This window comes from Sciurus vulgaris (genome assembly GCF_902686455.1).
Source record: "Sciurus vulgaris genome assembly, chromosome: 1".
NCBI classification, from domain to species: domain Eukaryota; kingdom Metazoa; phylum Chordata; class Mammalia; order Rodentia; family Sciuridae; genus Sciurus; species Sciurus vulgaris.
This window is the reverse complement of record NC_136461.1, coordinates 6,906,723-6,934,694: the sequence shown is the minus strand read 5'-3', so window position 1 is coordinate 6,934,694 and position 27,972 is coordinate 6,906,723. Positions and strand designations below refer to the sequence as shown.

Here is a 27,972-nt window from a genome sequence, read left to right as displayed (position 1 = left end):
TTAGTTGTAGGTGGACACAATACCTGTGTTTTATTTTTATGTGGTGCTGAGGGTTGAACCCAGAGCCTCATGCATACTAGGTGAGTGCACTACTACCGAGCCACAACCCCAGCCCACACTTTTGAAATTCTGAGACGTTTCACTAAATTGCCACTAAATTGCTAGCCTCAAACTTGAAGTCCTACTGCCTCAGTGTCCTGTCACTGGCACCACTGCATATAGCTCTTTGGCTTCTTGGATGTGGCAAAGCTACATCTACAAGAACCAAAGAACTTACATATTATCAATGACTCTACTTAATGTACTCCAATTGCCATTTTATGTTACCTGATATTTTCCTACACATAGTGGAATCAATAACGATAAAAGTGCCACAACTTCAACATCAACACTACAATGTACTTTCTAAGCAGAAAGTGAACAAAGTCACCTGGGAACCATTTATAGACTACGTAGTGACATCAGAGATCTTCACTGCAGCCTATCAGCAAGGTATACTGTGTGTATCAATTAGCGTAACTGGGAACAAAATCAGCAACAGAACTTCACGTATTGGCCACTGTGATGCTAACATTTCCTGAATTTCAACAACTGCATCAGGTTGTAAGTGTAGGACGTGGGGGCCAACAGATAAAACAAACGCCCCACAGATTTACTCACCGGTCTGAGGAATGGCTTCTGGACCTGCTTCGTGAGGATATGGAACATGTCCACGGTTTCTGTCGCCAGGGCCAGATAAGAGCGTGAAACACGCTCGTCCTGAGCAAGCTGAGACTGCCGGGCCTGCTGCTGATCCTAGGAAACATCAAGCAGGGCCAAGAAATCTCAGAACCAGTCACCAGCTCACTAACACGCCATGCGAAGGAAAAACAGCTCCTAACTAGACAAGCGGCTGAGAGCCAACATGCTCAGAGAGTGAGATAACAACCCGCCCCAGCACCCTGCAGAGCTGACGTGTGTTTCTTTCAGCATCAGAACCTTTAGGATTTGGTCAGGTGGCCTGGGGATCAACCCAGGGCTGTGTGTGCACCAAGCACAGGTTCTACCACAGAGCGCCTCCCCAGTCCTGGCACCCTCCTGAACTCTCATGAGCTTCCTGTTTTCCCAATGATAAAAGGAATCTCAAATGATTTCCATGGAGGATGAGTTAAGTGACCTTAACATGGCACCTGATACAAACTGGGGTTATGGAAGGGTAGTTCATTTCTCCTAATAAAAACTTTTATTTAGTCGCTGCTATTTTAAAAATGGGCAACATACTCTGCTGTGTACAGAGGCCTATCATTCTGCCCCTGTGATAGGCAGGTGCCTGTGGATGGCCGAGCCTTGGAATTTTCTTTCCACTGTCAGGCTGTCACCTCTTACAGCTGTCGGCACGTGTGCCTCTGGCACCGTCTTTTCCCCTTGGTTCTGCCATGGGCCAGGAAATGAGATAGGAAGGGGTACTGAACTCATGTGCAGCTAGGTTAGGGAGACTTAAAGTTTTACATCTGCCTCGAGGCCTTTTCTCATAGTGGGAAGGGAGAACAGCTGGAATAGCTAATGTTGCCCAGCGAGCACTCTCTGGGGTCAGACTGTGTCACTCCTGGTGGAGTTCCTACAGCGAGGCAAGGGCTACACGCTGCTGCTCCCTGGTCACTGATGAGCCTATTCAGAAAAGGATGAAGAAAATGATGAAGAAAAGCTAGGCGTGAACGGACTGTGTGGCTCCGGGTGTCTCAACCATTCACCTGAGTACCATGTGGATGGACGCCTCTAGAGGCTGGGCCTCCTGTGCCCTGAGAGAGGCTCCCCACCCCACAGGAGCTTCGAGGCCCTTAGGGAAACTTTGCTTAGTAAACCAACACCCCAAAGAAACTCAGGTCTGACAGCGATGGCAAAAAGTGGCTCGGGTCGGGGAGAGTGACTTAACCGACAGGATTCCCCGAAGGAAGTGAGTCAGGACAAGTCTGAGGAAACGGCCTCACGGGTGGAGGAGCCGCCAGTGCCAGGGCAGAGAGGCCAGTGTGGCTGGGTGGAGGGAGTGGAGGGGCAGTGTTGGGAGAAAAGGGCAGAGAGGTGTCAGGCCCTGCAGGCAATTCATAGCTGAGAAGTGGAACTGTGCAGATTTTAGTAGCCTCCCTCTGGTAAGGACATGGGCAAGGGTGGAGGCTGGGTGACTAAGAGCAGTCTCCTGCAATAACACAGGTAAGACATGATGGTGGTCTGGAGGTGGTGGAAGTGGGCAGAGAATGGGGGCGTACACACACACACACACACTTATGTATACATGTGAGTGTGTGTGTGTGTGTGTGTGTGTGTTTCATGGTGTGAGGGATGGAACTCTTGCCTCCCACTTGTGGGCACGGGCTCTTCTACTGACCTACATCACCAGTCCATGGAGATATTTTAAGATAGTGCCTAGAAGAATCTTCTAAGAGAGGGGTAGAAGAATCAAAGACAATGCCAAAGTGTTGAGCCTGAGCAACAAGTAGAAGGAAAGTCTCAGTTGTTGAACTGGGCAGACTCGAGATTTATAGGAAGACACTGAAGTTCGACCAGGGAGAATAGGTTTGAGAGACGTATGAGACCATCTGCTAGCAGAGGCGGCCAGCACTGGCTGCTCAGCCCTAGAGTAAGGAGAGATCTGAGCTTACGAGATATATTTTGGAGTCTTTATTCAATACCTTGCATTAGATGAGATCAACTAGCAGTGATTTTTCAATTGGGGCATCCAGTTGTATGTGGGAGTGTTTCTGGCTGTGACGGAGTGGGAGCAGACTTCACTGATGCTAAACGGGCAGAGATGGCTAAGTGTTCTTTAGTGCAGAGGACAGTCTCTCACCACAAAAATTCACTATTATACCAAAACTCTGCTATGCTCAAAATTCCAACTAAAACCCTCACTGAGAAATGCTAACCCAAGCAGCAAGAGTGGAGACAGGAGGAGCCTGAGGCTGCGCGCGGGAGTCTGCCCTCACTCAGAGCTGCAGAGATGAGCAGAACAGCCAGCACCTAACTTCAAAGTCAAAGAGAATATCTCTGAAATAGCAATTTTTAGGGACTATTTGTGCCCTTTTTCATTCATTAAACAGAAAAATCAATAGTATCTGTCACCTTACACACACAGAAAGCAGTACCCACCACGTGCAGAAGGACCCCTTGGGAAGTAGTTATTTGGAACCAACCCACCCATGTCTGAAGTCACCAGCAGCTGTCAGGGGTCCAGTAACTGACCCAGGAACCTCTGAAATGGCTGCAATCGTATCAGGAAGGGGCAGTGTACTGTCACCAGCATAGCAGAAAATTTGGCAAACTAGTACTCTATTAATAACTAAATAGAAAAACGAAGATCAATTCAAAGAAAACCCCACAAGACTACTGAGTGATTCAGTTGTCTGGAGAAGACCATATGAACAATTGAATTCTTGTCCAGAGACAGAAGTCTAGAGATTCATTTCCTAGTTACTTTCACAAGTCTTAATTCAGACAATAAAAGCTGATCTCTAAGAAGCTCTTTAAAATTAAAAAGGCAGAGAAGGTTTGCAGGATGCACTATGAAAGGTTTCTCAACTAATTTTTCAATCTTCTGCTCGGGTACAATTCCATGGAACCCCACGGGTAGGAAAACCCTGGCAGTGAGTGAGACCTAGGGTCCCCTGCCAAGCAGAGCACCACCATGTCCAAGAGGACTCCCCGCAGACTCTGTAGGCCAGGGCTGTGTCCTCACCCGCGGCAACTGGGCCCACTGCTCTTTGTTCTTCATCTCTTCCTGCACTTCATGGATCCGCTTCAGGGACTCCAGGCTTTCGTCCAGCAAGAACGTTGTGTCGTTTATCAGCATGTTTATATAGCGCACGAACTGCTTCCCAGAACTGAAAAGGCAACGAGAGGCATGCTCACAAGTCCATCTGGGCCTGAGAAAACCTGCCTCAGTGGCGTGAGACCACTAGCCCAGGCAAGCTCAGGGGCCGTTGAGTCCAAGCACTACCCAGCCTCTCTTTAGATTCTGTTAAACTTCTTAATCATGATAAGCTCATTTCAGTGGCATGCGGGAGCCACTGGGCATGGCTCATGAGAGCTAACTGCTGCTTCCCTTGGCATCTTGAATTCAGCAACAGAGGACACATTCACAACAGCAAATGCTGCCATCCCCCTCTAGAGAGTAGGTCCACCCACGACCCAGCTCATGTGATTGGGGTCTTTAAGCAGAGAAGACACTCCTTTAGACTAGAAAAATAAAATATGCTCACACCAAAGTATAAAGCACAAATAATCACCTATAGAGTAGACAAGAAACCAATAAAGTCATTCCTTATCACAAAGACAGACATACCAAAGAAAAGTGGAGCCCTATAATACCATTATCAGTAATACTGTTACGGCAAGACACGAATTTGCTTTACAGAACCTGAAGCTTCCAGGCAAAGGATTGTTCTGCAGACCATGTTCTACTGAAGGGAGGGACTAGCTGGTCAACTTAAATAGCTGGCCTACCTGTTAAAACTCTGTTAAAACTGCCAGATTACCGAAGAAAAGGGCAGCTTCACACTAGGGTCCAAGACTGTCAATGGGTGTGAGGGCCATGTGAACAAGGACTGGAGGCCCCATCTCAGGACTGTGGTAAGACATGCCCTCCCAATAAGCACCATGTTGATTAAGCCAGGGGGCGCCTCCTTTTTAAGCTCACACCAGGCTTTTGTTGGACCGAAACTCTGACTACAAGAGCAGCTCATGGAAATAATGCATTACCTTTGTCTACTCTAGAAAGTTATCCAGCTGATAGTCACTAACATTACTAACTAGTCACTCGGGTAACAAGGGATATCTAGACTTGATAAATGATTTAAAACATGGATTATAGAAGATCCAAATAGATGGGATAAATTTTCTTTTGAAGAATAATTCAAGAGTTCAGGGCTGGGGATATAGCTCAGTTGGTAGAGTACTTGCCTCGCAAGCACAAGTCCCTGGGTTCAAATCCCCGGCACTGCAAAAAAAAAAAAAAAAAAAAAAAGCAACACTTTCACTTTTTTTTTTTTTTTTTTTTTTAGATTGGAGGCGACACAACACCTTTATTTATTTTATTTATGTGGTGCTGAGGATCAAACCCAGTGCCTCTCACGTGCACTGACAGATAACAGATGGAATTACTACTGTCTGGATTTAAGCAATCAATGGAATTTCAGGTAGGTTCATGAAAAATCCACCCTATCCTTTTTTTTTTTGTACCAGAGATTGAACCCAAGAGCACTTCACCACTGAGCCATATCCCCCCGAGTCCATTTTATTTCATTGTGAGACAGGGTCTAGCTAAGTTGCACAGGGTCTTACTTGGCGGAGGCTGGCCTCAAACTTGCAATCCTTCCGTGTCACTGCGATCACGTGTGCACCACCACACCTGGTGAAAAGTCCTTAACAAAGGTTTAGGGCCTTACTACTGAGAATGACACCTCTAACGACAACCCCAACCTGCTTCTACATCTAAAGCCGTCCTAACGTTTCTTCTCTTTTTCTTGTTTTTATTGGTGGTGCTGGGGATTGAATCAGGACCTTGTGCATGTTAGGCAAGCACTCTACCAACAGAGCTATATCCCGAGTCCCTTCCTAACATTTCTAATTCCAAAGCCTGATATCATATTTAAGAACACAGTAAGACCTTACTTCAGTCATTCTACCTTCATTTAACAGTGTAACCAGAGAAATAAAAAAAAAAAAAAACACTGAACACATACATATTTATAGGATCTTCACGTATACTGCTCTCAAAAGATGTTGACAGACCCCAAACTCAGCATTACCTTGCAAGTGCAGACAGTTAGATAACCCTGCCCACACTAAGCAGAACCTTGTGATGAAACTGGCGGGAGGCTGAGACCAGCAGCCAACAGAGACCCAGCTGTGGAAGCTTTTAAGCTGCAGTCCTGTGATTAGCAAGAGAGCAAGCTGTGACATCAGGGGCCCAATACTCACTTGAACTCCTCCATAAAGGTGCCATGGTGAGCTATGTTTTGCCAAAGGCTTTTAAAAATGGTGCTAATGTGGTAGCGAATCGTGAACTTGTCATAGAACTCACTGGTGGCTCCAGTATGCTCAACATCTGAAGAAGAAAGACAAAAAGATTAAGGAACATGTCCTTTTTCATCTTTCCAAATGCAGTTACTGCCAAACAATAATGCTGAGGGACTATAAATCTGCAGAATCAGAGATGTGGTAAAATCTTGCCTATATTTTGCATGTATGCAGGAAAGAAATTATGAGCTGATCTCAAAGACAAAAGTTTCACTATAAAGGTCTGGCAATAAGAGAATATCTAAGGAATGGGCTGGGAAACAGGCATCATTCAGATGGTTAGCTAATCACCAACGACCAAAAACTGAATTATCATATCCCCAATTTTGCTATTTATAGAAATTCCACAGTACTTGAAATGCACATCCGAAGTGGAAAATAGGGATAAATTTTCCTGGACATGCACCTATTCAACGTGCATTACTTTATATACTTTTGTATTATGCACATTTTCTTTTACTTTTTTTTTTTTTTTTTTTTTTGGTGGGGAGGGGACCAGGGATTGAACTCAGGGGCACTTGACCACTGAGCCACATCCCCGGTTCTATTTTTGTATTTTATTTAGAGACAGGGTCTCGCTGAGTTGCTTAGGGCTTTCTTTTTGCTGAGGCTGCCTTTGAACTCTCGATTCTCCTATCATTCAGCTCCTGAGTCACTGGGATTACAGGTGTGTGCTACAGCACCTGGTTCTTTTTACTTTTTTGGCAGGGGTGGCGGGAGAGGGACTGAGGACTGAACTCAGGGGCACTTTACCACTGAGCCACATTCCCAGACCAGTTTTTTGTATTTTATTTAGAGACAGGGCTTCAATGAGTTGCTTAGCATCCCACTGTGGCTGAGGCTGGCTTTGAACTGGAGATCCTCCTGCCTCAGCCTCTGAGCTGCCAGGATTACAGGTGTGTGCCACCATGCCCAGCTAATTTTTTTATTTTGAGACAAAGGGGGTCTTGCTTAGTTGCTCAATCTGGCCTGGAACTTGGGATCCTCCTGCCTCAGCCTCCCAGCTGCTGGGATTACAGGCATGCACCTCCTCTCCTGGCTATGAATATTTTCAAGTAGGTACTAAAAGTAGAGAGGAGTACAGTTAATCCTTTATGTACTTATTATTCATTTACCAATTATCACCATCCCTGTACTTATTAAAATGGAACAAAAATCAAACGATTATGTCAATGGCAAATAGCTTAAGCATGAGAAATTCCAGAATTCATGGCAAATTATAAAAAGGGAAATGTGTCAGGTAAAGAAATTAAGGCTCAATGAAGACATTTTTAAAAGTAGATTAAAGTAAGTTGCCATTTTTTATCATATTGGCAGACATTACAAAACTGATCAGACTAATAGCCAGACTGTGGAACTAACCTAGATGTCCTTCAATTGATGAATGGATAAAGAAACTGTGGTATATATATATATAATGGAATATTACTTGGCTATAAAGAATAATAAAATTATGGCATTTGCAGGCAAATGGATGAAATTGGAGAATATCATGCTAAGTGAGATAAGCCAATCTCAAAAATCCAAAAGGCGAATGATCTCACTGATAAGCGGATGATGACACATAATGGGGGGTAGGAGGGACTGTATAGAGGGAAAAGAGGGGTGGGAGGGCTGGGGGGGGAGGGAAAAAAATAACAGAATGAATCAAACATTATTACCCTATGTAAATGGTATGCTGTTACTCCATGTACAAACAGAAACAACATGTATCTCATTTGTTTACAATTAAAAAAAAAAAAACAAAAAAAACAACAACAAAAAAAAAACTGATAAGACCAAGCGGAGGTGAGGGTTTGGGGAAAAAGGTACAGTGTCCGTGCTGTTGAATGACGGTGACAAAATTACTCTAAAGGCCATTTGGCAAAACAGCACAAGCCATCAACATCCTGCTGACCCACCAATTCTACTTAAAGAAAATGCACACATCAGTTCAAAGACTGACTTCTAAGGCTGTGTGAGGAGGTACCCCCACCCTAGAGAACAGGCCTCGAGTTTGCTGGGCAAGTGTTCCACCACCAAGCTACGACCCAGTCCCGGGGCCAAGTACCGTTTTTATTACAGAAAAAAATAGAAAACTGTCAAAATAGAAAAATAGAAAATGTCAAAGGGTATGAAAAACTATTTGAGATATATTAAGTGAAAACTGAAGACTAATGATTTGAGCTCAATTATATTTAAGCCCTATTTTATGTGTTAAAAAAAAAAAAGTGACTGGAAAGATACACAGCAAAATGTTCGCAGAGTCTCAGGGCAGAGATGAGTAGATTCTTAAGTGCAACACACACACCTTGCCTACTACTGATCAGTGTGTTACCAAAAGACTCATTTCTTGGTATTAAAGTGGAATATTAAAAATATTGCTAAAAAACAAACGTCTACACACTGGTCTTCGCTAGTGCCGTTTTACTGTGGAAAAGCATGGCCTTAAGTATGGAGAAGTGATTTAAGTGGAGCCTGCAAGAGACATGCTGGGGCTGGCCCAGGGCCTCCTACCATCTCGAACTGCCCACGATGTCTGGAATGTATTTCAAAGGAAGCAGAGGCTGAGCAACTATTGTTTCATTATTAGCCATCAACATACCTCTCCCAACGTTTTTTTTTATTCATTCCTAAACTTCTTATAATCATATCAGCCAAAGTTCTAGAAGTCCTTAAGTGACCTTGACCCCTGCTGACCTCCTGCTCTCCATCCCGAGCCTCCTAGTAGGTGTCCTCGTTGAGTTCTTTCTTGATGGCCTTGCTTCTGAGGCCTCAAGTCCTTCACATCTGCTGTCCCCTTTGCCTGCCGCACTGCGGCTGAGAACCTGTGGCTCCTGCTTGACTTGTTTTCAACGTCCCTCCAAAGTCATCTTCTCAGAGATGTTCCCTTCCCACCCTCCCCACAGCAGCCCACCTCCTCCCACGCTGTGTCTCCAGGCCTCTTCCTTACATGCCCAGCATCTGCTTCCCAGTGACATGCCCTGAGGTAGCAGGGATTTGGTAAGCACTGCTGATCTGGTGATGGAGTCCACTCTGGCCGTGCTGGATTTACCATTCGGCTCTGCTTGGAGAAGGGGAGAGTCTGGAAATAGGTCTTTATCAATGTTCTTTCCAGTTCCCAGAGTTCCTTATCAGACTCTTGTGATACAATAAAATACTCTTATTTTAAAACTAATTTTATTTTGAAATGAAAATCAAGAGCGTAATCATTTTCCAAACTAGAAGACTCTCTGACTTCGAGGAGCTTATTCCACGGCTGGACCTAGTATAGCAACAGTAACTCGCCCCTGAGAATCACTGGCCTTTAGGGCTCAGACCTCAGCTCTTAACAGGGAGTCCATGAGACTGTGAGGGGGTCTGTGAGGGCCACCTACAGGGCTCTCGCGGTCCCCTGGTGGCTGGGAGAAAAGGAGTGGCAAGCACACCTGTGCTCAGTCCAGCTGCTGAGGCTGCTGCCACTGCTAGTTATTGACCTTCCGCAAGCTTCCTGACCTTCCTAAGCTTCAGTTTCCTCATTTGCTAAGTGGAGATATTTATAGTATCTATCTTTAGGACTGCTACTCGGATTAAGTGAGAGGATTAGTGCACACTGGGTGCGTGGCGGCTATTATTAGGCCAGGTGTCATCTATCCATGAGCACGGACGTGGCCTGGGCCAGAGGGCACACTACCCCACCACAAAGGGGAAAGAGAGAACAAAAAATACCCACCCACTGGCTCCTGGAAGATTGACATGGGCTCAGCAAGCCCAGCATCAGTCACAGGCCAGAGACCCAGGCCTGGTGCTTGAGTGCATACACACATACTCAAACACACACACACACACACGCACACACTACTTTATCCTGGCACCATGGTGACAGGCCCAGCTTACTAAGCAAGCACTAGATGCCTTTAACTAAATTTTTTTGTATTTATTATTAACAATATATGTTTACTCTAGAACTAAGAAGTTCAATAATAAAAAAGGCAATAAAACTATTCATAATAATTATTATTTTTAATTTTTTTTGCAGTTGTAGATGGGCAGCATGCCTTTATTTTATTCATTTACTTATATGTGGTGCTGAGAATCGAACCCAGTGCCTCACACATGCTAGGCAAGTGCTCTACCACTGAGCCATGACCCCAGCCCAATAATTACTATTTTTAATAAGTATTTTTTAGTTGTTGATGATCCTTTATTCATTTATTTATATGTGGTGCTGAGGATCAAACCCAGTGCTCCACGCATGCTAGGTCAGCGCTCCACCACTGAGCCACAACCCCAGCCCTCATTATTTTTAAATTATTTTTTTAAAATAGAAAACTATTCATAATTCTCTCACTCAAAAACAACCAATTCACCATTACTACTTTGATATACGTTCCTTCCTGCTTTTTTTGTGTTACATGTATTTGTAGCAAAAATGTGGGCATTCTGGTTCATTATTGGCATTTTCTTTACTTTTTGTTAATTCCTTGATGTAACACATTATTTTTCATTTCATTGCATTATAAATAATGTGGTTGCACACTATCACAGATTAATGCGAACATACATTTATAAACAATTCCCTAGAATAAACTACTAGAAACTGAATTGATAAGTAGGAGGATATGCTGGTTATCTCGCTATTGTCCCTCAGCTCCACGTCCTCTTTTCAGCTTTGCTTTGGGATTCCAGGGCTGAGACTGCAGTTTTCCTTTGCCACTGAACCCTGATGGGGTCGCCATTAGGGGGCGCTGCAGGAGAACTGGAAAATGGAAGGAGAGACAAGACCTGGCTGTTTTTGACAACAATGGCTCTCCTTCCCAGCTATTAGAAACCCCAAAGGCCCTCAGAGAACCTAGCACTGTGGAAACCCTCATTCTCATAGGTGAATTCTAATAATCCCAGACTTCCCTGGGCTCCCCAGCCTAGGAGAGATGATGGCTGCTTCCTGCACCTGTACTGTTTTGCCGAGTCAGTCCTCCAACACCTAGATCAATCCCCTATGTTAAGTTTTCTCTCTTAAAGTCACTGGTATGATTCTATTTTCCTGGCTGTTCTCCAACTTCCATAAAAAAATTTTTTTTAAGGCTCTTCGTGTATGGACAACCAAACAGGCTTCCAGAAAGTCATTTTCTTTTTTGGTAGGGTTGGGGACTGAACCCAGAGACACTATATCCCTAAGCTAAGTCCCAGGACCTTTATTTTTTATTATTTAAAAAACTTTTTGAGACAGGGTCTTCCAGTGTTGCCCAGGGTGACCTGGAACTTGCCATTCATCTGCCTCAGGCTCAGCTGCTGGGATTATAGGCCTGCATCACCTTTCCCAGCTCAAAGGTTTCCAATTTACATTCTCATGATTTTCACAGCACCCATTTTACACCCTGGCTACCAGATAGATTAAAAAGGTTTTTGCAGATTAGTTTATTTCTCTATAAGCATATTACCATTGGGTATTTCTAGCTTAAAACATAAATTTGGTAGGTAAAAGGAGGTAGGTCATTGTTATTTAGAAGCGCTTACTTATTCAATTCCTCAAGCTGGCTGTGTGAAAGGCATCACACACAGTCCTATTTTACATATGCACGAGGCACTGAGGTACCTCAATGATCTGCCTTCCTCCAAAAGGTGAAGAGAAGGACTTTTCACTGGATAAGGGGCTTTAACCCAGGGGTGTTCTCTGCTTAACAAAGAAAGGATGCTGACCAGACATCCCTGGGTGGATGTGTTGGCTTTAGATTAAAGAGGGTATGAGCAGGAAAGGAAGAAGGAAAGAAACTTACCAGATGCCCCTAAATAACAGTGACAAAGGGAAAGGAAGGTAGACAAATTCTTAGAGCTCTCTTAAGCAGGAACAGGTCATGGGTGAAGGCAATGGTGACTGTCCAGAATAGGAAGCTCACACTAGCTGCTGGGGGGGCGGAGCAAGGGGCGTGCTCTGGGATGCCTGAGTGTCTTGTAATGGCACGGGGATTTGATCTACAAAATGCCAAAGACTTGCCAAGACTATGCTGGGCGCAACAGAGGATAAGGCAGACAAGAACACTTGCTTCCCTGAGAAATACGCAGAGTGGCAGGAGACTGGTCCACTCCGTGGTAGGCAACTGCACTACAACTGAGATGCACCCCATTCCTAAGAACAGGCATTCTTAACATCCCTGTTTTTCTCACACTATAGAAACTCTGAGTTACAGGATAGTGTTATAAAATCAATGCTGTTAAGTTCACAGCTAAAATGAACCAGGAAATTTCACTCAGATTAAAAATAACCAACTACGACAAAAGATACCAAACTAAGCCTGCTAAATTATCAGAGACCAGCATGCAGGATGGTTAGCGTAACATTTTGAATGCTCTGGAGGAAAAAGAACCAACAAAACATGTTCCACAAGTAGTGGGTTGGCAGATTTGATCTCTAAATCCACGTCAGGGTCTGAGGCGACCAATGTAGAGTAATTTCACCCACTGGCTTAGGTGACCTTACCTAAGGCTGACTCTCACGTGCTACCACACACCCAGGAACCTACCTGTGTAGAATTTCATCAGGGAAGGTACCAGCAACTTGGTGGAGAGAGGATGGTTCTCAATCATTTCAAAAAACTTCTGGGTTCGTGGCTGAACAGCAGGGTTGGTCATAAACATGACTTCTACCAGTTTGGCCACTAGGTATGGATTTCGGATGTAGTTCTGGTTGCACAACATCACAACAAGGAACATCACAATATCCTGAGTGCAGGGCTCATAAAGCACCTGAGGAGAGTATCTGAACAGAGGCAAGAAGGGCAAGAAATGAGTCTATGGAATCAACTCGGTTGGAAGCTTGTGTCACTGGGGGTGAAGGATAAGCAGGAGTAAAGACACTCAGTTCCCTTAGCTCGCTGAGTTTACATTGACTGTTACTTTTTTTAGAGTACAATATAAAATTCATTTATGCTGATTCTGGATTTCCTATTTATTGTTGCTTCCTGGGGTTGGACCCAGGGCCTTCTTGCACTGACAACACCACAGCCCTTTCAACTTCTGAGACGGCGCCTAGGCTGCTGAGGATAGCCTCAGACTCGTGATCCTCCTACCTCAGCCTCACGAGTGTCCGTCACAACACTAAGCTGAATTCTTCTGTTAGAAATCTTTCATGATTTTTGTTTTGTGACTTTTTACCTATGTACTACTTTTACCCACTCCCTGCCCCCATACTGGGCATACTGTAGTTACTGTTTTTTAACCTTTATTTTATTTATTTTTATGTGATGCTGAGGATCAAGTCCAGTGCCTCACACGTGCTAGACAGGTGCCTACCACTGAGCCACAACCCCAGTCCACTACATTTACTTTTTGTTTTTTGGGGGTACTGGGAATCGAACTCAGGGGCACTCAAACACTGAGCCACATCCTCAGGCCTGTTTTGTACTTTATTTAGAGACAGGGTCTCACAGGGTTGCTTAGTGCCTCGCTGTTGCTGAAGCTGGGTTTGAACTCGTGATCCTCCTTTCTCAGCCTCCAGAGCCACTGGGATTACAGGTGTGCGCCACCGTACCCAGCTACATTTACTTTTTTGATAACTAACTTCAAATACCATTCTCTCCCTGCCCCTACTATAAAGATGTCATCATGGTGAAAAGGAATTACAGTTACAAAACTTCCAACCTGTGATGTTTTAAAAGTGAAATATGAATATTTTGTGTTTTTTGTGGGGTGATGCTGGGGATTGAATTCGGGATCTCAGACATGCAAGGCAAGTGCTCTACCACTGAGCTACACCACCAGTCCTTAAAATGTGAATTTAATAAGTCAAATAAGAATTTGAAGGGGAAAAAAGCAAGTATTAGTTGTCAGTTCAGACCATTTCATTTTTTATTTAATATTTTTTAATTGTAGATGGACACAATGTCATTCCCTCCCTCCCTCCCTCCTTCCTTCCTTCCTTCCTTCTTTCCTTCTTTTTATGTGGTGCTGAGGAGGGAACCCAGTGTCTCCACGCATGAGAGGCAAGTGCTCTAACACTGAGCCCCAGCCCCCATGACTATTTCTTTATAAGATTTCTTTGACTTAGTAGTAGAGACAAATTTTGATGCAAAATATAGATGTGGACATTTCTGGCTTTTGGATGTTCACTCAGATATTTGACCACGGCTCCCATTGTCTCTCAGGAACACACGCTCAACTACTAGACATCCACCTTAGCCTTCAGAGAACACATTCTCATCTGCTTTGGCAATGCTGCTGCTGCACTTGAGACGTTTGTTACTGGTATGGGCCTGAGGCCACAGATGGATTTATTTTTCTAGTCTCTAGGCAGCATTCCACTAAAAACAGTTCCATAAAACTTCAGGTTTAAACTGGAGGTCTGCAATGCAGTTCATAATATCACATACAAATTTACAAATTATGTATGTATAAAAAATTAGAAATATATAATATGTCAAAGTCACTTACTGTACAATAAAAAATAAAAATTCAGCAACATCTTCTACATAAAACTCAGGCAATGCTGCAAATACCTTGGGGACATCTGAATTTAAAGGCAGTGTTATGCTGTCAAAGAGAAAGAAAAGCACAATTGGCAGAATGAAATCACAGCACACCAAACTAGGAACACAACGTTGGCATTGATTAAGGAATGTTACATTACCGTTAAGTAAACGTTTTATTTTTGGTAAAACCCCCTACTTCTATAATAGAAATATGTGGAAGTACTTAGGCAAAGACCACAATCAAAATGAACAGGGAATAATGAAGACACTGGCTATGCACCAGGGCATGTGAATTGTTTTCTCTGATCTTGATTTCTTGTTAAAACTAATGCAGTAAATAAGATGGGAAGGAAATAACAAGGTCACATTTGGTCACGTTTGTGTAACTCAAACTTTGAGCCAACAGAGGTGCAAATGTACTTTACATAACGTTTTTACTCCTGCAGAGGGGCTGGGCCAGTCTCACCACAATGGTGACCCAGAGACTTCATAAGAATCATAAAATAATAATAAATGAAGTAAAAATGGCTATCTAGAGATTCCAGTTGATGACAAAATGACTGATGCCACTCAGCTCACTCTCTAGACTAGCTGGACATTTTCCTGGACCCGGCACTTAGGAGCACGTAACACATTCTGTGATCACCAGCATTTGCATTCCCATTTATAGATTTCTTTCCCCATTCATCAGAGATTCTATAGCAAACTTTAAAAAAAATTATGTCAAAGTTGGAAAAAAAAAAAAAACCAGGTGCTAACATTCACCTATGGCTGTAACTAATTACAGGCAAAATACCGATTAATATTGCCTAATGTCACAGTCTATATAGAGACAGCCTGTGAACTGGGAAGTGATTCTTGGTAGAGTCAGGTTTTGGCTTCAGTAACCACCTCAGAACAGTGAAGACGACACAGCCCAGACAAGTAGAGACGAGGCAAAGAGGAAAGAGCACACTCACTCGGGATATGCAGGGTCCAGGATGCGGAGCAGCAGCTGAATAAGAAGGCCATAAAAACTCAGACATCTTCTCAGGAAGCTCTCGTCAAGTAAGCCAGCGTCAGCACAGGCCTTGCACCGTACCAGTTTCTGTGGAAGTAGGTGTGCCCCAGCCATAGATTAGTCAGGAGCTGAGGCCCTGCAGTGTGACTGGGCAGGGAATGGGGCCAGGACGTGGGAAATCTAGGTCCTGGAGCTTCTAGAACTGCCTCTCTACCTAGCTACAGGTTGCTGGTTATGCCGCAAAATCTTTCTTTTTCCTGAGAAAAAAACACAAGGTAGGCCATGCAAACCACGGAGCACGAAGTCCAGCTGGCAGTTAGTGCTGGAGATTAGTTATCACTGAGCTGGAATGACGTGGTTAACGGGAGGCGCTCCAGGTGTCAGGACAGTTAGTGGAAAAAAGCCAGACAAATCCGCATCTGAATTCCAGCACCACCACTTGTGAGCTGCCCTCAGGCCAAATGCCTGTCCAAGGATCCAATGCCGCCTCCAGGGCTGTCTGAGATAACACACATGCATGCGCACACTGACACACAGATTTAAACAATTCAGTAACCCCTGAAACACTTCTGTGGACTGCGTCAGACCCCAGAGAGGCCCTGGCTTGTGCTGCGTCTTGCAGTCGTCCAGTCTATTAGTAAGTGAAACACTGCAATCTTAACATGTACCAGAAACCAAAGACAGGTCGTTTCCAAGTATCATCCTACTTATCAACAGGAAGCATGACCGGTTAACGTTCAGATTTGTAATTTAAACATGAACATACAAAATTGCATAAATCTGCTATCTAGCTTTCCCTGTCCAAGCCTGCCAGGATTCTTTTTCCTTCTGCAGTAATGGGAATTGAGCCCAGGGCTGTGCACATGCTAGGCAAGTGCCCCATCACTGGGTAACCTCCCCAGCCCTTTTATTTTGAGACAAGGTCTCATTAATTTGTGAAGGCTGGCCTGGAACTGGCGACCTTCCTGCCTCAGGCTCCCTTGCAGCTGGGATTATGGGCATGTGCCACTCGCCTGGCCAGCATGTTTTTAGCTGAGGCTCATGAGCAGGAATATTCCCATCTACCTTTATTCCACACAACTGATGGTTTTCCATTAAAAATGAAGAGTGAGGGGCAAAGGGAAGCGATCTTCCGTTCCCACAGATCCTGCCCATGCTGGAGGACACGTGGAGGCAGCGTGCCCGGGACACTGCGAGAGGTAGGGAAGGGTGGTGAGGCTGAAGGGAGTCGGACTCAGGCCACCGCTGCATAAGCACAGGCATGCTCTATACTGAGACTTAAGCAATGACGTACAGATACGTGAAAAGTATCAACATGTTTTAAAATGTCCTATTTTATCTCAAGGAAAAGAGAATAATGAAAAAAAAAAATAAGGACACTAAACTAGTTACTGAAAACACATGTTCTGGTAGGAAAATGACTGCTATGAGGCTGGTCTATAATTATTCCAATTAACTATACAAACCTTAAGCTGAGTTTTACAGCGCTTCAGCATTTCGCGGTGTCTAGTTGCCAGTGGGGAATCTTTCCACTGGCTTTCATTATTTTTCAAATCTTCTACAGTTCTGAAATAAAAAATTAATAGTCAAATGAAAGAAAATACACATATTAATTTTTTATCTATTCGTTTTTACACCTTCATTGACTCTCAGACATAACTTTTTTTTTTTTTACATTTAAATATACTTAAAATCAGAGTATCTTTTTTTTTTTTTTTTGGTAGAGGGGGTTGAACCCAGAGGCACTCTACCACTGAGCCACATCCCCAGTCCTATTTTGTTTTTTATTTAGAGACAGGGTCTCACTGAATTGCTTAGTGCCTTGTTTTTGCTGAGGCTGGCTTTGAACCTGCGATCCTCCTGCCTCAGCCTCCCAAGCCGCTGGAATTACAGGTTTGCATCATCACACCCAGCCACTGCTGGTTTTGAAAATGTAGCAAGGGGGTCATGAGCCAAGGAGAGCAGGTGGCTTCCAGAAGTTGGAAAAGACAACCTTGAGTTTAGGACTCTGGACCTCCAGAATGGTAAGATAATCATTTTTGTTAAGTCATTAAAGTTGCGGTTATTTGTTGCAGCAGCCATAAGGAACGAATATAATGACCTATATAGTTATCAGTGCCAGACAAGGTGACAGGGACACAGGTCTCAAGTTTGTTTAGTTAGCCTGGTCTTGGAGTCATGCAGATCTAGTGACTGCTTGTGGATGAAACAATGGCAGTTCAAGGCTCTGAGCGGAATCTCCTGGAAGAGAGAGCCGGAATGACTGCTTATAATCACGCTGCGCAGCTTACAGAAAGAAAACGACAGTCTTGAGGTTTGCATTTCTCACCTTATGGAAAATTCAAGAGTCAGGAGTTTCTAAGACTACTATGAAGAAGCAGAGTCCCACAAGTTACCAAATTATAACACAAGCTAAATCCATTACCTTACTCTCCTAACTCAAAGTGAGGGCAAAGACTGGGACCCCAGACTTCAAATGGAGGAGTCTTGGAGAAACTGGTAACTTCAAGTACCCAAAAGTCTAAGTCCCCTGAGCCTTGCACTCTGTGGAGGCAGCTCCTGTAAGGATCACTCCTGACTGAGGAGCTGGCCTTGCAGGGTCTACCCTCACCCTTCACTGCCTCAGACCCACAACAGAGTCCCATCAAGCACCGCCCTGAGGATGAATTACAAAACAAGATTAAGCAGACATTTGATAGAAGAAAACATGGTGAGATGTGCTACCATGTTACACTAGCTTTAACTGATGCTGCAACAAATCATCACAAGAAACAACACAATTCTTATCTTGAAGTTCTAGAAGTCCAAAGTATAAAACAAGTTGGCAGAGAGTTCCTTCTGGAGGTTTAGGGGGCATGTTTCCTGGCCTTTTCCACTTCCAAGATTACCTGTTGTCCTGAGCTTGTAATGAATTCACAATCACTGTTTGAAATCTGTATAAGCCTCTCAAGAACTAATACTATAAGCTGATAACATTAGCAGAGATTAGGAAAAACTGAAAAAAGGATCAAAGACCTTTGCGTAAATAACATGGATACTGTAATAAACACAGAAAGCACATTCTTTTCAGGTCAATAAGGAACACTTGTTAATGTAAATGTTACTCTATACAGCAGGCCTCAAAAAATTTCAAAAGAGCAGGGGATATATAGCTCAGTGTAGAATGCTTGTCTTGAAAGAATGAGGCCCTGGGTACAATCCCAGTACCAAAAAAAATAACTAAATAAAATGAAAAAATAAGTAAAGAGGATATCATGAAAAACTTTATGTCTGAAAATTTTAAAACTTTATATCGTATAGAGACAGACATAAAAAATGATATGAAAATCCAAATAGTCTTATATCCATTAATTGAATAAAATCCATAACTAAAAATCTTTTCACATTGGAAACTCTAAGCCCTGATACAGTCAAAACTGAATTGTTCCAGTTAAGGAAAAAAATAAGTTATTATCCACTAAATACCTGGAAAGAATATTCCAAAAGGGAAAAACACGCTCCAGTTTGTTCCACAAAGCAATGTAACTTTCATAGCAAATGAGCAGCACTTAACAAGAAATGAAAATCATAGGTCTTTCTGATGAACAGATACAAAAATCCTAAACATTACAGAAGCAAACTGAGTATCTAAACCAGCATTATGAAAGCTGATTTTATTCCAGGAATGAAAAATATGAGAAAACCAACTGACAAAATTCAACTACACTGAGAAAATAAAGGAAAAACATCTAAAGCCCCCTCAACAGATAAGAATTTCCTGAATCCAATAACAGAGGATATAGAAAGCCCTCCTTCCCCATTAAGTGGACATGACAAATTTCAAGGTTACAACTTCCCACATCTGCAGGTGTGCTCCAGGGTCTCAGTTACTCGTGGCCAAGCACAGTCGGTACGGCACATCGAAGGCACTCTCGGAGACAGATCACATCCGTGCAAGTTATTCTGCTTATTGTTGCTACTCTGGTACTGTACCTGTATTTACACACCGAACTTCACCTCAGGCATGCACGCACCGGGAAACACACCGCAGACTAAGGTCTGGGAGCACCCACAGTTGTAGACACCTACTGGGCGTCTTGGAATTATTCCTTAGGGAGAAGGGGGAATACTGTATTTCTATTCAACACTGTACTGGAAATTACAGCCAGTGTATTAAGGCATAAAAGCATGAGAAAAGAAAAAAGAAAACTCTCACAATTTAAACACAGCATGACGCGTGGAAAGAAAAATCTTAAATCATCTAAAAGTAAACATTAGAATGAGAAGAGAGTAGAGCGGCTAGGTATATAGTTAGAGGCTTGCCACAGTCTCTCGCAGAGCCACACTACACCAAAAAATTCCAGGGGGTTCTCTATTATTGCTGCCAATATCTGCTTTAAAAAATGTTTGCTTCCACACTGCTGTGGCTTCCATCTGGAGGTGCTGGCGCCTGGGGACTAATGAACTGGAAACCGAGGCTGCTGTCTGGCCACCGGGAAGCCAGGCTACGGAACAACAGGCTTTGCAAAGAGGAATTACAAGCTGGGGGTAATAAATTACCTGGATGATCAGGGAAACATGGTGACTACCTTATGGTCCAGGGAGAGAGGGTATGTCTAGAAGCCAGGGGATCCTTAAAAGTACCTCTGTGTTGTCTTCCAGGGGGAAGTCACGGAAGCCGTGTATCCACACAGAGAGGAACGAACACCCAGGGTTCAGAACACTCACAGGTACTTCACCTGGTGAAGAGCTGGGGCAACTGAGGAACACAGGGGGCGCGGAGGCAGATGGCAGGCTGTCACAGACACCCGCGATCGAGTCTACTGTCACAGAGGCAATCCCTGGACAGGGTGAGTGGCACATACCTATTGAGCTCCCGGATGGCCCGCAGTCTGCGAATGTAGCGACGACAACTAGGCAGAATTGAGAGGTGGTGCGCGTGCAGGGTGAGGAAGAAGCATTCCGTGGGGAATTTCGGCTCAGAAAATGGAGGCTGATCTCCATCTAGGAAGAACAACATGATTCTCTAAGTAAAATTTATCACAAGTCTAAACCAGGGGAAAAGCTCGCTTCAGAAGGGGACACGTCACTTGAATTTTCCAGAAGTTTAAGAGTACTTTCTAAAATTATAAATTTAAGTGAAGTTACAAGAAGAACTGCATTCCTGTGAGCTGCATTTAAGGTCCAGGTGTCCCATCTGATAAAATGTCTAAATAGATGTCCATTCACCATCTTTTGTTTTTTTGGTGGAAGAAGCAGTACTGGAGACTGAACCCAGGGGCACTTTCCGTGAGCTGTATTCCCAGCCCTCTTTGAGAGAGTCTTGCTGTTACTGAGGGTCTTGCTAAGTCACTGAGGCTGACCTCGAGCTTGCCATCCTCCTGCTTTAGCCTCCTGAGTCTCAGGGATTATAGGCCTACACCACTGTGCCTAGCAACAATCTTTTACCACATATCGTCCTGACATATTTTATACAACCATTTCTAAACACACATACATAATTTAAATCTCCAAATGGCATTAGGTCATATTAATAAGCTATGATTCCATAGCCATGTCCCCCCGTTTGTTGTTTCTGACTTTTCTTTATTATAAACAACACACTGCTGGGAGGAACCATGCACAAAAATGACTCCCTCACCCTGGCCCTGGGAATGTACTCTGAAAACTAGACAAAGGGAAGAATACTACTGTATATATTTGTTTTTAACTGGCAAATAATAAAGAGCACATATTTGTGAGGCACAGTGTGACATTTCGGCACATGTATACAACATGTAATGATCAAATCAGGTTAAATGGTATATGCATCACCTCAAACATTTATCATTTCTTTGTACTGGAACATTCAAAAGCCTCTCTACTAGCTGTCTTGAAATGATCAATTAACTGTTGTCAACCACAACTACCCTACTGTGCTAAAGAACATTAGAGTTTGTTCCTCCTACCCAGCTGAGCCCCAGATGGGCGCAGTGATGTGCGAGACACCCACCACATGGGAGGGTAGGGCAGGAGGATCACTTGAGGCCAGGAATGGGAGGCCAGCCTGGGAACTACTGGTGCTAATTAAAAAAAAAAAAAAAAAAAAAAAAAAACTAAAACCCCAAACCAAACCAAAACAAAACCAGGTTAGGGGTGTAGCTCAGTGGTAGAGCTCTTGCTTAGCATGCCAGAGGTGATGAGTTCAAGGCCCAGCACTAAAAAACAACAGCAAAAACAACCAACCACACCCTTGTACCCATTAATCATTTTTTTCTTCAACTCTTTCCCCCTTAATAGTATTATGTTTTATTATAAAGTCCCACAATTTATATTAGATAGGTTATTTTGATTAAATACTACCTATTTCTTCACAAAGTTACATTCTATAGTGATCTTATAGATCATTTTGGTTTTGGCTAATTTATAGATACATAAAAAAATGACAACTTGAATTTCTTTCAATTTGTACCATTCCTACAAGTCTTTCTTCTCCCCAATGTATTTTATTTCCCAAGATGTATATACTGCATGTGTATGTTTACACAGTAAGACATACATATTACCTCTGATAATAGTTTCATTTCCTAAAATCATAAATTTCTTTCTTCTTCACGGTTGGGCCAATTTCTGCATTTGGTTTTCTAATGTTTTATTAGATTAACTAGCCCTTTGGCTCTTGGAATTTATTGGTCTACAGATGTGATTCCAAGATGATACCAATAACCACTCACTCAAATGAGAGTCAGATGCTGAGCTTACTGTTCACATGACACTGAGTTCCGTCATTAAATAATGTTTTACATTACCAAGAGAAGAGATCAACAATCATCACATCTTGAAAATACTGATACTTTCAAATCATTCTGTGTCTGTAAAATAGCCCATTAACATTTTAATTTGTACAGTATACATAACCTCTCCATATAACTAAGTTGCTGCTGTCATTTTTAATACTTTATTTCTTCTTCAGTGTGTCCATCCATTTCTTCTATGCTTCTATTTTCTTTGGATAATCCAAATAAGAAGTTTTTACTGCCTGAGTTGTTACTGTGCACCGCATTTCATCCTGTGGAGGGGTGACAGAGGGAAGGGCTGTGCCTTGTGGCCTCGCGGTGAGCACGGTACTCACAGAGGTCAGCCAGCCAGTCGTTCACATCCTCCATCGTCGCGTTCACTCGGGTCTCGTCATTTGGGAGAGTGATGCGACATCTTGGGTGGAATATGTACGTGGGGTCAACTGTTTCCAACTTGATTTTTGTACTTAGCTGCTGCAGCACCCAAAGGAAATTCAGCATAAATCCATCCGTAGATACCAACCTATCATCTGTCTGTGAAGAATGAAAACGGTTTAAATTATAATCTGAGTAGAAATTCTGGCACAGTTTCTTATGAAAGCAGACTGAACATTCAAACAGAATCAGATCTCAAGTCAATGACAGGACAGATGTCACCACCATTGTCACTCTATTAGCAGGTGCTAACAGGTGAGAGTCTTCAACTGTGAAGTTTTGTACATTATATCACTAAATCTTCCCAATAACCCCAAGAGGTCAGCAATACACATTAGAGGTCAATATTCACATTTTACACAAGAAGAAATGAAGGTTTGGACAATTAAGTGATTTGCCCAAAAGCGTCAAACTGAGTAAGGAGAAATACAGAGGTTGTTTCCTTTTTCTTTATTTCCCCTCAAAAACAGCAGAGCAGCTAGTTCTACCCCTGAGCATGTGTCATACTTTCCCCAGCTGACAGCACAGTGTGGCTCTGTGCTAATAATCTTAAGCACTGTAACAATGGCGGCTAACACCAGCTGAGCTGTCGCTGAGTATTGATAAGCAGTCGCTGAGTATCACTAAGCAGTCGCGGAGTGTCGCTAAGCACTGTTCTCACAGACTCCATATACCAAACCCACTATGATCACTCCCATTAGCAGATGGAAAACTGAGGCAAAGAAAACGAACCAGGGTCTCTCCTTTAGTAAATAGTAGAATCACAACCCCAAATCACCATGTCTGGGCTCATTTGCAACCTTTCTTTGGCTTCTGAGCAAAGTGTCCTGACAACAACCAGCTATTAACAACCTAGGAATGAGGCCCTTTAAACCAACCAGCTCCGTTCCTTCACAGCCTCTCTTCCTAAGGCCACTGTACCTCATGACGTGCAGCTGGCCTCTTTGGTCTGGCCTGATTCCTTGCCATACAGCGGCTTTTGAGGTTCCCTTGCTGAAAACCTTCCAGGAGGTGTCCAGCACAGATCTCATCATGCGAACTCAGGTAAGCCCTGCACACCTCTAACCTATGCTGTCCTCTCGTTTCCAGTTCACTCTTCCCAGCCACAGAGGCCTGCGTGTTGGGCATAACAGCTGGTCCATTACTACCATGTCTGCAAAGTTCTTTTGTCAGCCTTGCAACGCTGGCCTTTGCACCAGTAGGGGCTCTGATCAAATGCTACCTCCCCAGAGGCCTTCGTCTCCCTAATCAAAAATCACCCCCACGCCTTGGTTCCGGCATTCCACGGTTGCTCTCAAGCACTTCGCTGCACTGCCTTTGTATGTCCTGCCGTAGTTTGAAATGCTGCATTCATGTCTAGTCACTGACCCTGAAGAATCTAGGTAGGCTCCAGGAGAGCAGGACGTCATCCTGCCTCACTGAACACTGTTCCCACTTCCCAGAACGACACCTGCTGGGTACTGGGCAAACCTGGGTTAGAGGAGGAAACTGAAGGAATTACTTGAAAGCCATCTCCGGGACCATACCTGCATCTGTGCCTTCTTCATGTTGGCATTGACCACAGCCGCCATGTAACCGAGAGCAGCCTCGCGGGTTTCGCCATTTAACAAAATGCTATGCAGAATCTTGAAAAGCTCTTGCTGGAATTATTTTTAAAAAGAAGGAAGAAAAATCAACTTCATTTTGAAGACTATTCCTTTTTTCCTTCAAGAAGAGCTGGCCCACTTCCCACTCGCCCCTCTCCCGCCGCTGCTCGTGTCAGGAGAGCCTGACATCAGAGGAAGGAAGAAGTGTGTGCACACGACTGAGCTGAGGTAATCCGCAGAAAAGCGGCATCGGGAGTGGAGGAGTAAGCAGTTACAGTTTTAATAACAAAGTCTTTTTACCTTCCGTTCCACAATCAAAAGTATTCTAATTATCCAATCCTGTAATTTCTATGCTTCTACATTCAGACCTGAAGACACCTTTATGTATATCTGGGATAAGTAGGCCAGATTTCTGGTGAGTGTGCAAATCGCTCTCACACAACCTTACAATTTAGAAGGCTATGGGCAAGCGGGAGAGAGAGCACGGCCCCCAAACGCAGGATTAGTTCCTAGTTCTGCTAAATAAGAGAGGCAGCAAAGAACAGTTGCAGTTATTATTCAAGAAAAGTGGGGGCTGGGAATATAGCCATCGGTTCAGTACTTGCCTAGCATATAGGCCCCAGCTCTGCAGAAGATGAAACAAAACTGTTCAAAAAAGACATGTGTTACTGATGTGTACCACATCTTTTTTTAATGATCTAATTGGCTTTCATTAACATTCATGAGTTGGGCAGTAGACCATCTAGAGAAGGGGTTCCCTAGGTACACAGCTCATCTTTCATTCATCCTTTGGATTCATCTTCTGAACACCTACCCTTCCCAGCTCCAGGTAATGCTGTAGTGATTGGCTAACGACACGAGTGTTTTCCAGGGTAATGGCAGGCCCCGAGAAGTATTTTTCAACCACTTTAACCTGAAAAGAGAAGGAAAAACAGCATATAATGAGCATCTGGGAAGAAGTCTTAACAAGAGAGCAGCAAGTACAAATGGTCACCACACTTACATCATCTTCTGCAAAGACAGAGAAGCTGAAGAAGGCCCCCAAGTAAGAGAGTCTCTGCAGCTCCCGCCCAGAGCCAGGGCTTAAGGATTTCGGCAACCATAAGGGCAAAGAGGCAACCTAGGCAAAACATGGAAAGGCCAGTCATACTGCTGTTTAGTCTAGTGAGAAGGACATCACAAGTAGAGTGGGCAGCCTGCTCAGGTGGCCTGGCCACCAGCACCAGATGACTAACACCAACCACCCCAGAACACAAGGCACAAACCCGTTAGGATCCCTGGTGGTATTTTCTCACCTCAGATAAGAAAACCCTTCAACTGCTCTACCTTTTCACAAGATGCCCTTGAACTCCTATGTTTCAAGATATTCTCTGGGGAGTTCAAATGTACCACTCTTATACTACCCAAAGGACTTGGCCCCGCAGGATGTGTTTTTCTAGTCGTACAACACTCATCCTCCGTGCCCTGCACACTCCCATCCCCAAGTCCCCAAGTAGATGGGCTACTTCCATCTGCAACCAAATGTCCTTCAAGAGAGGTCTTTGAGCCGATTTTATTTATTTTATTTATTTTGGGACAGCTTCTGTCTTGTGATACACATTCGCTATAAATGTGCCAAGTGCATCAGGCAGGAACTTACCAAATTGCACATAGGGTGGGTCTTCCCAAACTTAGTTTCACAGAGCTCACCTAATGCCTAGAAATCAGATAGAAAGAATCAGTTAAAGATATAACATCTCAGACTGCAGCCACAAGTAACAGCAAGGGACAGCTTCAACTATTGCTATAAAAATGTGCATTTTCTCTAGGACCGTAAGAGGTTTCTGACTTTTTCTACTTAATAAACTAATACATGCGCATTATTTAAAAAACTGCAAATGACACAAAAATATAAAGCAAAATTATGACTACAAGTTTTACTCTCAGATAACCCTGCAGATACTGTCATCAACAGCTTGCCAGACTTAATTGTGTGCATCTCTACACAGAAAGGGGTATGTTTGTTCAAAAAGCCTGTTTTAACTTGTCATCTTTCTTTTTTTAATATGTATATATTTAGATGTTGATAGACCTTTATTTTATTCATTTATTTATCTGGTGCTGAGAATAGAACCCAGTGCCTCACACACGCTAGGCAAGCGCTCTACCACTGAACCATGGCTCCAGTCCCAACTTGACATCTTTCCATGTGAAAAAGATTTGTTTCCTCAATTTTAGATGACTGGTCTTACCAGTGTTAACCATGGCTATTCTAACAATTCAGTAAGTCATCAAGTTCAGAACAGAATGAGAAGCCGGACTCGGCTTCAAGCCTCATAGTACTGATGAGAACCCTAACACTTCCCTCCAGCACCCCAGCGTTTTCATGCTGGAGAAATGGGATGAACAGTTTCTACACCTGCAAGCAGTTTAAGGTGGCCATGGTAATTCAATCAAACAATCCTGAACACCCACTTAATTTTCTGTGATTTGGATGCAGCTATAGAAGATACCAAGCCACACCAAAGGAAGTTTTCCAGTTGATACTTTTAAGCACTAATGAGACTCTGAGAAGCCTCCGAAGCGGAGCTCCCACTGCCTCCGTGGCCCATCAGGCTCACAGGGGAAGCCTTAGCAAACCCCACCGCCATGGAGCTCCCCGTGACCACGCTCACAATGCCTGCGGCAGGGAGCCAGGCGTCAGCACTTTTTACGAATCCTGAGGTGATTTCACATATGACGGAGCAGGATCCCCTCACCGACAGAATCCCTGCTGCTTCTGATTTTAGCATCCTCTCTCTTCCTGTCCTTCTCACTGCACCCTCATTCTTCTACAATCATCAATAAGGGCCCCAAATAAAATTAGTGTCCACGACAAAAGAGGCTTTTGTTTTTTGACCAAGGACACTTCTTGATCTGACAGTGAAAAGCTCCTCATTGAAAGATCAGGCTAATTCAAACCACAACCAAAAAGCCAACAATTCCGGAAGGAATGTCTACATGATACAGTGCTAATTAGCATTAACTAAAATATTGCGTGACTGAACTCCAACAGTGAGATCATTCCATTTCCAGTTCTGAGTGCCATAGACAGAACAATGAGTAAGTGTTAATGTATTTTAATTAGGAACGTGAAAAATATGTGCAATGCACACAGCCCTGGCATACATGCATTCAAAATTACCTTTAAAAGTAAGAAATCTGTTTCACATTCTAATTTCTAAACATTACCTTTACTTTTAGCCTGTGAGTATTATGGTGACAGTTTTATTTATTTTTGCTGTACTGGGGACTAAACCCAGGGGTACTCTATTACTGAGCTACATCTCCAGCCCTTATAATTTTATTTAAAAATTTTTTTTATTTCTGAGACAGGGTCTCATTAATTGCCCAGGCTGTTTCCAAAGTTGGGATGCTCCTGCCTCAGTCTTCTGAGTTGCCGAGATTACAGGTATGTGGTGCTGAGCCTAGCTTAATTTTTTAAACACACAAATGTACCCTTTGTGTACACCTCTGTGTCAGCATGTACCGGTGTAATTATCAAACTGTTTTGCTGTGGTTTGACATTCACAATGGCTTTTGAACATGTTAAAGAGGGTGGGGGAAACCTGTCTCATGAGCTCCTTGTCCCACTGCCAAGCACAGGACAGATCCTCAGTAAGCAATGAGCTCATGGCGTAGTGGAACCTCATCAGAAGAATGAGTAAAATGTCCAAATACGGAAAAAAAAAAAAAAAAAAAAA

The 27,972-nt window shown here is 43.4% G+C and overlaps 1 protein-coding gene across 3 annotated transcripts in view; it reads right to left on the bottom strand.

The window, feature by feature from the left end:
* UBE4B (ubiquitination factor E4B) overlaps positions 1 to 27,972 on the bottom strand; it is a 121,518-nt gene that overhangs the window by 11,259 nt on the left and 82,287 nt on the right. For all 3 annotated transcript variants that reach the window (XM_079142873.1, XM_079142874.1, XM_079142875.1), the window contains 13 exons: positions 25,890 to 25,946; positions 25,254 to 25,370; positions 25,065 to 25,163; positions 24,191 to 24,304; positions 22,565 to 22,763; positions 20,319 to 20,457; positions 16,941 to 17,040; positions 15,434 to 15,561; positions 14,437 to 14,535; positions 12,531 to 12,766; positions 5,953 to 6,079; positions 3,710 to 3,854; positions 661 to 795 (listed from right to left, as the gene is read on the bottom strand). In XM_079142873.1, coding sequence (XP_078998999.1) covers positions 661 to 795; positions 3,710 to 3,854; positions 5,953 to 6,079; positions 12,531 to 12,766; positions 14,437 to 14,535; positions 15,434 to 15,561; positions 16,941 to 17,040; positions 20,319 to 20,457; positions 22,565 to 22,763; positions 24,191 to 24,304; positions 25,065 to 25,163; positions 25,254 to 25,370; positions 25,890 to 25,946 — 1,695 coding nt within the window. The remainder of the gene's footprint in view (positions 1 to 660; positions 796 to 3,709; positions 3,855 to 5,952; positions 6,080 to 12,530; positions 12,767 to 14,436; positions 14,536 to 15,433; positions 15,562 to 16,940; positions 17,041 to 20,318; positions 20,458 to 22,564; positions 22,764 to 24,190; positions 24,305 to 25,064; positions 25,164 to 25,253; positions 25,371 to 25,889; positions 25,947 to 27,972) is intronic.